Source organism: Palaemon carinicauda, chromosome 37, assembly GCF_036898095.1.
Source record: "Palaemon carinicauda isolate YSFRI2023 chromosome 37, ASM3689809v2, whole genome shotgun sequence".
Taxonomy (NCBI): domain Eukaryota; kingdom Metazoa; phylum Arthropoda; class Malacostraca; order Decapoda; family Palaemonidae; genus Palaemon; species Palaemon carinicauda.
The window spans coordinates 32,771,168-32,784,581 of NC_090761.1; the positions used below are offsets into that span (position 1 = coordinate 32,771,168).

Here is a 13,414-nt window from a genome sequence, read left to right on the forward strand (position 1 = left end):
AACTCGATATTTCAGGTACCCTAGAGGAGCTTGAGGTGTTTAAACAATTTGTTGTGCAGCCACCACAAATGCCATGGAGAACGTCTCTCATGTTCCTATGGGTAACGTCTTGCAGGTAAACGTGTGGTGAAAGTCGTCTGATGCCTCCATACGCCAGCTTAAAGAGCCTGCGCCAAGAGTAGTTTTTCTTGAATTCTAGGGACATAGTTTCCGCGTCTGCACAGGAGAATCACAATTCAAGGCCAAGTCTATGAACTTGCGAATCCATGCTGAAATAGTATACTGTACTTTGTGATTCTCCTTTTAAACTTCCCTGTGATGACAAACATTCCGTTCACTGGGTTCACTGGAGACGAGCTCCTGAAGTTTGTCTGAGGTAACAACTCAGAGCCCTCACTGGGAACAGTAGCAGTTGATCTGGGTCATCTGTTACGTTACGCTAACTCTCAATCCAAAAACGCCAGAATCTAGGATCCATTACTCCCGGATTTTGAGTCTTGACGAAAAACTCAGGGACAAAGCCAACCATTACCTCTTCCCATCTCCTTGAATGGGAGAGGTCATAAGAAGACCATGAACTTGGTTTACTCTCTTGGCCGAGGCCAGATCTAGCAGGAAGCCAGTTTTAAGAGTCAAGAGAAGATCTGCTGCTCCTTCCAATGATCGTAGTAAATGAAGTACTTTCCATGGAGTTGGCCTAACTTCTGGCTGAGGACAGTAAGCTCGATACTCCGTATAAGGAGAGACAATTTCAATGATGAGGCAATATTAACTCCTTTCAGTCTAAAGGGCAGGCTCAAGGCTATGCAATAACCTCTCATCACCAAGACTGAGAGGAGTTTTCTTCACTCGAAGGTACAGAAAAAAAAACTCTCCTTTCACTGTGATAGTGGAGTTGAGGAGAGATACTCTTTCCACTACATCAACCACCGAAGACCGCTCACTTTGCCTGGTATACTACAGATGAAGATTACCGGAGGTACCAAGACATTCTTTTCGGAACAGGTTGCAAAAGGCCTCTCTTGCGAGGAGATGCTGGATAACTTCCAGGCCTGAAGATTTAAGGACTCCACAGCTATGCGGTACACTAATTCTTTACGAGTGGCTCACTGAGAATATCATGACATGGAGGGAGTTTTCTCAAGACTTCTACTATGAGAAGTTGTAGAAAGTCCAGGAACCATTCTAAACTGTGCCATGGCGGAGCTATGAGCATCATTCAGAGGTTGTTGGATGCTTTGCCTTGCTGAGTAGCCTCTGGTATGAAGCGAGCTGATAGGGAAACCGAGTTATCTTCTGACCATCTTAGCATCTCCCCAGCTAGATGGAATAGGTACTGTGAAAAGGTACCTCCTTGCTTGTTTACATATGCCACTACCCCGGTGTTGTCGCTCATCAGTACCAAGGAGTAACCCGACAGGAGCTGTTGGAACTGTTGGAGGGCCAGAAAGGCTATCCTTATTTGTAGGAGGTCTATGTGGCAATGTCGCTTGGATTCGGGCAAGAGTCTGGAGGTCGTGTGATGCAGCACGTGAGCACCCCCATCCTTCTTTTGATGTATTCATGAAGAGCATCACTTCCGGAACCCCTGAGGAGGTTTGTATCTGATGCCCACCACCTCTGATCTCTCTTCTACTTGGGCCCTGAAGATCCAGTGGGTCCTTGCTGGGTTCCAATGGACTTCAGCTGCCACTGGAGAGGCCATATGCATAATCATTCATTGGTCACCAAACGCTCCAAGGAAGACAGATGGCCTATTAGACGGCGTCACCAATGTGCTGGTAGCGAGACTAGTAACAAGAAGGGGCCTACAGCCTTCTTCAATCTCTTTACTTTGTCTAGTCTAGTGTCAAGGCCTGTCTGACCATGTCTGGTTCCAACATCCAGTAGTCTTCTCTATGCAAAAGTCGACTTTAGAGGTCTGGAGACCCCTACTGCCAAGCGGACTCTCCTTCCCGTGCTAACAGGTGGTCACGAGGTGGCACTCTGGATCATGTAGGTCGCCATCAGCTAGAGAAGTTCTAGCTCGCGCCACAACCAGTGGATCGGTATGCGACAGTGCATATAGCTTTCTCGCCAGACTACGGTCTGCTCTGCTACAAGGATCACGAGCTGGTATTGGCAAACACACTGGTACGCGAGGATCGTCCTAGGCGAGTATTTCCAGGATTACCTGTTCACGTGTCAAAGTTACTTGCAGGTCACTCGTCGGTACTCCAGCACAAGTCTGGTGAGTAGACCTGTGCCATCAAGCATTAGGATTTGCTACATGGACTGGACGCGATATGTTGGTTGGACGAGCCATGCTGGTTGAAAAGATGAGATCGCCGCACTCGACGGCGAGGTATCGCAGCTGCACCAAACCTAGGCGTTACCTCGTTATCTTGTTCTGATGAACCTTGCTCCAAGCGGCTAGAGAGGAGCGAGGACGAATCCAAGACCCTTTCCTTCGCCCTGTGCAGAGAAGACCACTCAAGAGAGGACCTAATTCGTGAACAAGTAAGGTGCTCCTCTTTGAGAGCGGCAGCTCAATGCTTCAGATTTCACAAAATCTCTGCAGGCTGGTAGTTGTCAGGTTGAGGAAGAGCATCGTCGTCAGCGTGCTGATGGGGAAGACTAAGGTCAAGCTCTGGGTTGGGCGCATTTAGCTTTCCTGAGGGAGAACTCCAAGGAGAGCTGGATCAAAGTAGCTCTTACCAAGTACTGAGAGCGTCAGTGCAAGTGGTGACAATGCAGGCGAGGAGACAGAACCAAGTAGGGACACCAGACTCTGCAGGTACCTTACCTTCAGTCTCCAGAAGGAAGACAGTGAATCTCTGAGAACACCAGTGCGCTACCTCTGTGACCCTGACTAGATCAACTCTATCGACTAGCTATAGCCTTGTGAACATGAACATGTTCATGAGCACATAGCTAGCGAAGCGATGAGATCTCTATCGGTATAAGGGACTTGCCCGCCCTTGGGTGGGATAAGTGTACTTGTAAGTGAATATATGTATGCTATTGTTCGTAGACGTAAGCATGAGTAGATTACATCCCCTAGGAAATAGAGAGTAAAAGGAATAACCTGGAAGAGTATTGTCTTGCAAGACCATTGTTCTTTAAGGACACGGCAGAGTGAAGAGATCACCAGGGATCAGAGACCGAAACATTGTGTTCCGGTGTGATCTTTAACCCATAAAGAATTGAAGTCCGAGATAATACTGTAACCCCGAAAGATTACGTTCCCCCAAATCTTGTTTCCGAATCACAGAGATGTGGCGGACACAAGCAGTTGGAAAGCTTTCTTATATGCACCAATTGGTGGTAGGACTATGTCTAATAATACTAGTTGTGCCCTGGGGCACAATGGTGTCTGTCATATGATGGTCACCAGGCATCCTAAATTGCAGCATAAACCCCTGATGGTTTCGTCTAATGAGGCTGAATGTACAATTCTATGTTTCTACCATCCTGGTGAGGTCTAGAGGCGCATGAGCAAGCAAACATGCGCAAACAACATAGCTCATGACGTCTATTTACCACTTATTTCTTCATTGCTAACCCATCGTATACTCAAACCACTCGTTGACATGACAAATTCGTAGTTAATTTGTATTTTTCCTAACGATACAAACCTTAGCTATTTATTTAGGGGTATCAACTTCGCAGAAAGTAATACCCCTAAATAAATAGCGTAGGTTTGTATTCCAGTTACGGAAAAAACCTAAATTGAATTCCTACCATCTCAAGAGCCAAACTCATTGATCCAGATTATCCTTGGTAAATTTTATTTCCCTGACCTCTACCCATCCCAGATTAAAAGTTTTAATCTTAGACCTGATCTCTCTTTGCATTTTCATCTAATTGTGTTTGCTCTTTCCATAGAGGATGCAATTTTGTTTGGCGTGGCCATTAGAAGCATCCAATGGTGGATCTTGCAGCCTCACTCCAACAAAATAGGAATAGAAGACCCCCACCCTCGAGAATGTCTGTCCATCCACACCATAGATGAAATCAAGTTGCTGCCACCAGAACAGAAATGTTTTACAGTAGAATAGGACCAGTCAGTCAGAGGTGTGTATGTGTACAGGCAACAGTGACTCCATTTTCATTTTCCAATTGATAATTAACTTGTGTACAACACCATTTTGCTGTCTTTGTGTATATCTTAAAATTTAAAAAGAACTAATTATTGTGAAATTCGCTGTGCACATTCCTACCTTGAATGAGGAAAACCACATAATAATACCTACTTGAACTCTCCAAATGAAACCCCCCTCTAATACCGACATCTCTATGGTGAATTAGAGATTGGTCCTTCAACAACCGCCCCTCACACTAACACTGAACTCTAGAAGTCAGAGGACCAAAGGTGTACATGTCAGAATATACACATATACACAGTAATTCACAGGCCGACATATTTTGTGTACCCTTATTTGATTGTGGGGTAAAAATTGACTCCCCTTTCCATACAGACCCAGTGACAGTCCTCAGAGAAGTGGATGCCATGAATAACATCCATCACATAGTTGGTTATGAAAGGCATAAACTTTTTTATTACTTGTCAAATTGATTTTCTTCATTGGGAAAATGTTTATCTGTCTGAAATACGATATAATGCTAGTTTTACAATTTACAAAATATTATAATACTGTATAGTGTCAAATACCATTCCAGGAGTGAAGCAGGTTAGGAAGCAAACAGAGGGTTAAGACTTAGTCGTAGGCGCCGATGGTCTCCCGCACACGTGCGGAGGATCGTCGGCACGTATGCAGAAGACTGTTGGCGCGAGCGGGAGACCGTCGCCGCCCTCTCACGGAAGATCATCGCCGCCCTCTCACGGAAGATCATCGCCGCGCGCGCGGAAGACTGACGGAGAGCGCTCGCGGATGACAGGACGATCAGGAACTGGGATGTGCCCTTTAAAAAGGACGAGCATCAGCCGATGAGGACCGTAAACCGGTCTGTGTTAGAGTCCAGGACCAAAGTCCAAAGGACTACGTTGCAGCACAACCTTGCGCTGGTAGATCGGTAGGTCAGCTGGCAGGACAATCAGGAACTGGGATGTGCCCTTTGGAAGGGCGAGCATCCACCGATGGGGACCGTAAAAAAGGTCCGTGTTAGAGTATAGGACCGAAGTCCAAAGGACTAAGTTGCAGCACAAGGTTGCGCTGGTAGATCGGTAGGTCAGCTGGCAGGACAATCAGGAACTGTAGGTTTGCTGCGCTGGTAGGTCTGCTTGATCCTCCGAAGAGATGTCTCTATGAGTGGCCTCTCGTGAACGAGAGGTGAATACTTCGTAGAAGAGGCTTGAAGACACCCGTGATGACGCCCATAAGGGCCGGTGGATCAGCAAGCTGACCTTTAACAGTCGCGATCCTCCAAGGAGGAGTCTCTATGAGTAGCATCTCTCGCGAACGAGGGAGGTGAACACTTCGTTGAAGAGACATGCCAGGACTGTGCTCCGCCCCTGAAGGAAGAGAAACTCAGTAAGGGGGGAGAGAAGTCTGGGCGAAGGCTGCAACAACAGTCAGAGACGATGAATTTATTAAGATGTGGGAAGTTCTCCTTTTGAAGGGAGAAACAACCTCACACCTGGGAAGGAAACTTCCCTCGGAAGGGAAGTTGTCCAACCCCTGGAGGCGAACCTCCTTTAGCGTTCTAAGATGATCTGAAGTGCTGGTCATATTGTAATGGGAGTACTTCTAAGAGAAGTGATGATGCCCATGACGACATCCTCTGAGGGACGGCTGTGACAGCAGATTCCCCAGGCATGAACAGAACAATGCTTCGTTGGCAATCTTAGTCGAACGAAGAGAAACTGCATAGTTAACTGGGAAAAAATAAAATTAATTATTTAACATAAATTCCCTAGGGAGGAACCCCGAGGGAACAAATATTGCGCCAACAATAAAAATAATTATTTAACAAATTCCCCAGGGAGGAACTGCGAAGAGGAACCCCGGGGGAACAACATAAAATTAAATATTGCGCCCTTCCTTCCCCAGTCGACATCCATGGAAGAAGGGGGAGCGGAGAAACTGTAATAAAAACAGAATTACAATTATTCAAAACAGCTAAGACTATTCACTTATAGTGAGAACTACTGATCCTTCGAAGGGAAGTGTTCCCCATGGAGAAAAGCTGAAAAGTTAAAATATAATTATAATTTCACTAAAAATAGTTGAGACAAACAATCGGAAGTGCAACCTAACCCACACACGGGAAAGGAGCTTCCCCAATAGGACACTGTTGTTGTAAAGGTGAATGACCTCAAGAAGAGAAAGGCCATAGTCAAACTTTGAGAGGCCTAATTCCCTTCGCTCAGAAATCCATGTTTTCCGAAGGAAAAAAGGAAATAGCTGAATGAAGAGGGTCCAGGCGATGACAATTCCCGTGGCGGCCGAGTTAATGGTTATATGCCGACAGGAAGACCGATGGACTAGAGAGGGAGAGGTCGTTCGTCACGAAGTGTAACTGTGCTGGCCTTGCTAATCTACGCAAGCGTCGTTGATGTATATGTATCACACAAACAGCACAAACACTGAAAAGGAAACTTATCACATTTCTATACACATATATATACATAAACATAAAAAATGTTTTCATATATATACAAGTATAAGAAAAAGTAAGTTAAAAGACATAAATTAATGGCAGTCCAGAATAGATGAGGAGGGAGAGAGCAAACAACCGGTCTCGATCCGAGCCAAAAGTAAAGTGACTAAATCACAGGTGTGTGAACGGGAGTAGTAGCAAGCTAACCCCCCCCAACCCCGCTAACTAGCGGTGCGGGTAGTTAACCCTCGCTAAATTTTAATGGCTCGTCATTTCAGCTCCGCCGAAAGTATAACCCCTAATACATAGCGTGGTTTGTATTCCAGTTACGGAACAGCAATATTTTGAATGCCATAAACCCAAGCATAAATAAATACTAACATTATAATAATTATATAATTCTTAAAAAATTTAAGCAAAATTTGAACCAGAGTGTTCGAACAGTGTGCTACCGGTACCGCTCAACCTGAAAATGTTACCTATTTTCATGTGACCTGCAAAGGAGGCCGGCGGGCTTGCCACCCCGGTTATATTAGTGACCTGTTTTCTTACAAGGTTAGGTTAGCTATTTACTAAATATTAATAAAAATGAAGGCAAAGTCCACTGAGAACCATGAGTTCGAACAGTGTCTTTTAGTGTCGGTACGTCGTAAGTTGTAAACACTGTCGATGGTTTCAATGCGTTTTCACTTTCTTGAGTACTGTACTTGAAAAAGCCATGTATAATTTCAGCTTCACTACACAACAAGGAATTTACACCGATAATCATCTTCAGATTCATTCAAAACACATGAAAAAATGCCAGAAAAACCATTCTGTTATCAACAGGGAATTGTTGTCAACTTATGTAAATTTACCAAAAACCTCAAGATAAGTGTTCTTGTGTTTGTTTACCTTTTAAATTGAGGTTTTCCAGTCGTAAATTGCAAAATTTTACACCCAGCTCATCCCAACCAACTACAAATTAACATTTTCGATATGATGTAATTTCTAAATACAATAATTTGAATTATCTTTGGGAGGCGTCCTCTTGTGACAGTATTCATGTTGGAACTGAACCGGAGAGTAAAAAAATGCCTGTTGTAAATCAACTGGGATCCTATGCATAAATAATTGAAAGCTCTTAATTGGTTCCAAAAGCCAGCTGGTGATTATCTCACACAAAGATAGAAAAGTTACCATAAGCGACTGCGAAACAATGCATGGGCAGTTAGCATCCATCAGTCGCCGAAATGTAAAACAATTTTACTTTAAGCAACGAATGTTCACATTTTAGTAAATCAACACACAAGTTATTATGACCCACGCCCTCATTAGTCAGAGAAAAATTGGCAAAATAACCAGCAACCATCCATTTCTTATGGGGAACTTGTTTTGCTCGAAATTTAGGTACCATATATAGGGGCCTTTGTGTAAAGACGGACATGACCTCCCAAGAGCACAGTAAACAAAATAACTTAAAAGCCGTAGGTTACACCGGTGTGACGGTCTGAACGATCCCCCGGTCTCAGAATTCTCCTTGATAATCTGCGCATGCGCGAACATTACCGTTTGCCAGTGCATACGAGGTTGATGTTTTATATTCCTGTAATGTTAACGTGCGTAGCTCAACATTACCGCTTGCCAGTACATACGAGCTTGATGTTTCATTTTCATGCGAGCGAAGCGAGCTAATGGCGGAAAAGAACCATTATACAATGTCAAGGAGAATTCTGAGACCGGGGGATCGTTCAGACCGGCAAACCCTTAAGACTGCCATATTATTAGAGATATGGTTGAAAATAAGAGTTATAGAACATGGCCGTCATCATACAAACACCCAAATATGTATAACATTCAGGTCAGATAAGCTTAAGGCATCAAACCCATGGTTTCATTGTAGTGTATTACAGGGCAATGTAACCTAGGAAAACAACTACTTTTTCTTATAGAAAAAATTACGCTCTCTTCGAAAATGACACTCGTTCCCGTCGCAAATTAATAGTTTCAGAAATATATATACATCTATATCCTCCAATAATGGGGGACCCCCATTGGGAACTCGGGGTTTTGGGTGAGGAAAACATACTGGGGAATCGATATATAAACGTAAAACAAGCCTTTTCTTCTCTATACACTACCTTCTTGAAATTATAATAACAGGAGGAAAATACAAAACAGTATATCTGGATAAACTTTGGAGGCGCCGTTACAAAGATTGTCATGAAAAAATACAGTAACCAGTGCTGCCAACGTCCGATGTAGATCAAATGTTATTTTGTGACCTGTCATACTACTAGGCTAGGTTAGGTGGGTTTGTTAGGTTCTGTGCCCTTTTTGTACTTTTTATATATTGAGTAAAACTTATATGGAGAAATTATTTAAAATACATATGGAAATACCTATCATTACTATCTTTAGTAATGTCAGCGTGCCGTTGGTAACTCTGTGTACCATATATCAACGTTGGTAACACTGTGTATTCTTGGTAACGTTGCTAATGTTATCGTTAGTTCGTAAGAGAAGTGACACCGTGCAACTCAAAGTTATCCGAATTGGTTGATCTGTTTGTTTCCGATTGAAATGAACATCAATTTCGGTTAATTCACGTTATTTACTATAGGAAAACAATTATATATCGTTTCCCCAGTATGTTTTCCATACCCAAAACCCCGAGTTCCCACTGGGGGTCCCCCATAATCGTAGGATATAGATGTATATATATTTCTGAAACTATTCATTTGCGACGGAAACGAGTGTCATTTTTGAAGAGAGCGTAATTTTTTCTATAAGAAACAGTAGTTTATTTCCTAGGTTACATTGCCCTGTAATTCACTACAAAAATACCCAACCCATTGAGTAAGGATGCAGTGTCCTACATTAGGATAGACAGAAAGGGATGTATGTATGATAGCGGCCACCTGCATGTATTATGATGTCTAACTTTGAATACGGCAGTGTAATGGGGGGTCGCAGGGGGCGTTAATCCCCCCTTAGGGAAGTAAGTAAGGACACGGCTTGTAGGTTAGGTTAGGGGGAAAGTTTAGGTTTGTTGATCTCCATTTTTAATGAACGCGTGAGGAACTAGCCGCTGATATACAAAGGCTCCGACAGAAATTCCAGGTTTCAGTGATGACGATGGATGGGTAACTATAGCATCCCCCAAGAATTCATGGCATTTTAATACACCCACTATCATCTCTTAATTTGAAATGCAAGAGCTACTTAGTCTAACTGGTTGATGTTCATACTTAAATCGAGTGTAATGCAAGCACAATTACTGATTAACTACCGGCCATGCTTGTCTTCCATAGGATTACCTTTAGGCAATACACACACGGAGTAGCCCAGATTACTTTGTACCAACAGTGCCTTATGTTTACCTTGTCTCTACCATGCGTAAATACTTTGCCATGGGGTAAATATAGGTGTATAGGATACCAATATTATACTAAGTCAATTAGCTATATCATCTACATCGTCAAAACAAGACCACAAGCAAAGAGTGTAAGTTCAAGATTTAGGCTACCGTGGGGGGAGCTTAGCCTACCATAAACAACTTCAAAAACTTAAAACACTTACCGCATCTTCTACGCAGTCAATAATTACTGAGGGATATTTTCTAGAGAGCCACCTGAAGAATGCCGGTACACCCATCTTGAGGAGAAAAAGCTGAAGACTTTAGTATCAATCCATAAAACCACACGGTCTGATACAACACTTGGAAACAACAGCAACAGCAGCGAAGCAGGGAGCCGGCTATTATTTCCTGGTTGTACTGTAACGGTTAGAAGTTTAGAACCTTGATTTTTCGCCATAACGAAATATATTACACAGGATATACATTATGTGTATAAATGTATATATTTCTCTATTAAAATATGATTAATGATGTAATTTATTGTTTAATTTCATTATTTCATACACTAAGCATAACCTGGATTTAAGACGGAACTAGAGTTCTAGCATTTTAAGATATGGTGACGGAGTCACAAAACCATATGCTGCTATCAATTCAAATGACCACGTTTGACCTCGTTGAACTTTCCTCCTGACATTTCTGTAATTAGGTGAATCGATCTTATCCCTGACTTATACTATTCGTACAGTATATTGATTTTGTGAACGCACAATTTGCATATTCATATTAGTGTCGAGTGTTGAAATGAAACAAAAAAAAGCAATCAAAATTTAATCTAACCCAGGTCTAAATTATCTTAAAATAGAAATTGAGAAAGAATAAAAATAACGTAATTTAGAATTAATCAAATACCATCCCTACGCAAGGTTACATGGACCAAGCAAAATAAAATCTGGGCGATAATTTAATGCACCGCAGATTCATTTAAATTAACTAAATTGTGGACCTTTATTTATATTTAAAGTGAGTAATGACCATATGACAGGCACTAAGTAGGGCACACGGTTAACAGAATAGGAGAATCGAAATTTCTGGGCAGAATGAAGGTATGTACAACAGTATTTTGCTAAGTCGTTAAGTGTTATAAAGGAAAAGAAATGCAATAGAGGGTAACGTATATTGTACAAGAATTTTAAAGGATTGTTTGAACAAGTTGCAACTGAACTTTATTTGATGTGAATAGCTAAAACGGGGATATGACCAGTTGAGAACAGAATTGGGTATAAAAATGTTTTCTCCACATTACATCAGATGATAAACATTAAGCGATAGTAGAAGACTAAATTCAAGACCAGTATTATTCTTATTATTTCTTGCTAAGCTACAACACTAGTTCGAAAAGCAGGATGTCATAAGACCAAGGGCTCCCGCACGGAAAATAGCCCCGAGAGGAAAGGAAATTAGAAAACAGATAGAATAGTGTGCCAGAATGTACTCTCAACTCTAACCAAAGAAAGTGAGAGACCATAGTACAGAGGCTATGGCTCTTCCTAACACTAGAGAAGAATGGATTGATTTTGGAGTGTCCTCCTAGAAGAGCTTCTTATCATAGCTGACGAGTTTCTCCTGCACTTACCAAGTGGCAAGTAGCCACTGAACAAATAAAGTGCAGTGATTAACCCCTTGAATGAAGATTTTTCTCGGTTATCTTAGTAGGTGGATACAGAAAGAAGAGAATGTGTAGAGAATAGGCCAGACTATTGGGAAAAGGCTACATGGGCAAAGGAAATCTCTCTAGCAGTAGTATGTAGTGTTGGGAAAAACAGACTTTTAGAAATATGCAAAAAGTATGATGATGAAATTGAAGATGTAATAAAGTATACAAAGTAAAAACTGAAGAAAGAAATAAAAGTTAAATAGAAAAATAGAAAAAAAGCAAAAAATACAAGAGGTTTGCATAATTATGGTACATCTAATGGCACCAGAGGTTACATATGTGAACTTAACACTACTGAAGATGTTATAGAAATGAAGACAAGATTGAATACGATAGACTTAAACAAAATAATAGAAATAGGAATGAAAATTACTGACTTTGTGAGTTGTGCAGGCAGATGATGCAATAGAACATTTGTTTAGCTTTAGAGAAATGAAAATTTAGAAACAGAAGCAAACAATTGAGGAAATTGGAATTGCCACTCAAAGAACTTGCCCACTATATATATCTGATAGACTATGGTAGTTTAGAATAAAAATATTGTATGCAACCTATGCTATTTGTGTAGGTGGTAACTCATGACAATGAACTTTATTTTTTTTTTTCCTTTAGATTGCAATGTTTTTTTTATTTACCCATCTCGGAATGTGACAGCAATCACATTGTTGTGGAGTTAGTGACAAGGAACCTGGGATTAAAATTTATATGTGAATTTGGGCCCTAATGCCTGGTGCTTGGGTCTGCAAGCTCAAATAACTATTACTTTTATAACCATTACAGTTAAACCCATGCATATATTAGCTGTAACCCAAAAAAAATTTCACACATTTCTCCAATAGATAAAAATACATATCTCATCATTTTAAATGGCAAAATTTTCTATCTTCAAATAAATGCAGTCTTCAGTGTCCTGCCGTATTAGCGCACGGTAATCATTGAACATAATTGAATTCTATCAATTTTTTAACCCTCTCAAATTTTATATGTAGGAACACTTCATGTAAGTCATCACCCAAGTAGAATACATTAATACCATACCTTGACATTTGCACGCCTAACATACGAGCATTTTGGGATACAGGCAAGCCGCTGTGCAAATTTTTGCATTGAGATATGAGCTTCTAAGGCCCATGGTGCCTCATCAGTCGTTCATTTAACGTGATCATCGACTTTAGTACACATCTCCCGTGTTGTCTTTGCGTTATTGACGTGATTTTAACTATATATTTGTGAACATTCTTCATAATATGCAATGGGTCATAAGAAAAGGAGTGGTAACTTTGGCAGTAGGAAGAAAAAATGCATGATAAGATAGAGTTGATGCCATTATGAGCCAAATACCTCGACAATATGCGCAATCCTCAAACAATGAAAAAATATAAAAAAAAAAAGTATAAAAAGAAAATAAGAATAAGATTTAAAAAAACGTAAGCTTAAGTTGATTTTAAGTATGTGTTAGGCTATGTATAGGAAACAATAAGTATGGTACCATCTAATTCTCTCTCCTTCCCTCCCTCCACCTCCGCACACACTTCCATTAGCCGCTACAATCTGTCTCAAAGGTAAGAACTCCATAATAAAGCCACATTGTATTGCAGATCACATTCCAGCAATCATTTAGATTATTCTGTGAGTGTATGTAAAATATTATAGCAATTAAAAGCACGATTTTCTATTGTTATACAAATGATTTGGGTGTTTTTAAGAGGGCGGGAATGGTTTAAATTTTTTTCACTCATTTCATAAGGGAAAAATTGACTTGAGATACAAGTAAATTAACATTCAAGCTCGTTCCTGGTACACATTATGCTCGT

General features: G+C 41.1%; 1 protein-coding gene across 2 annotated transcripts in view; it reads right to left on the reverse strand.

Annotated features, from left to right (window-relative positions):
- Rat1 (5'-3' exoribonuclease 2 Rat1) overlaps positions 1 to 10,291 on the reverse strand; it is a 149,385-nt gene extending 139,094 nt beyond the window's left edge. The window contains exon 1 of one of the 2 annotated variants that reach the window (XM_068360979.1): positions 10,105 to 10,291. In XM_068360979.1, the coding sequence (XP_068217080.1) occupies positions 10,105 to 10,179 (75 nt within the window). In that variant the 5' untranslated portion in view covers positions 10,180 to 10,291. The remainder of the gene's footprint in view (positions 1 to 10,104) is intronic. The other variant, XM_068360980.1, reaches the window with a different exon arrangement.
- Between the last annotated feature and the right edge of the window lie 3,123 nt (positions 10,292 to 13,414).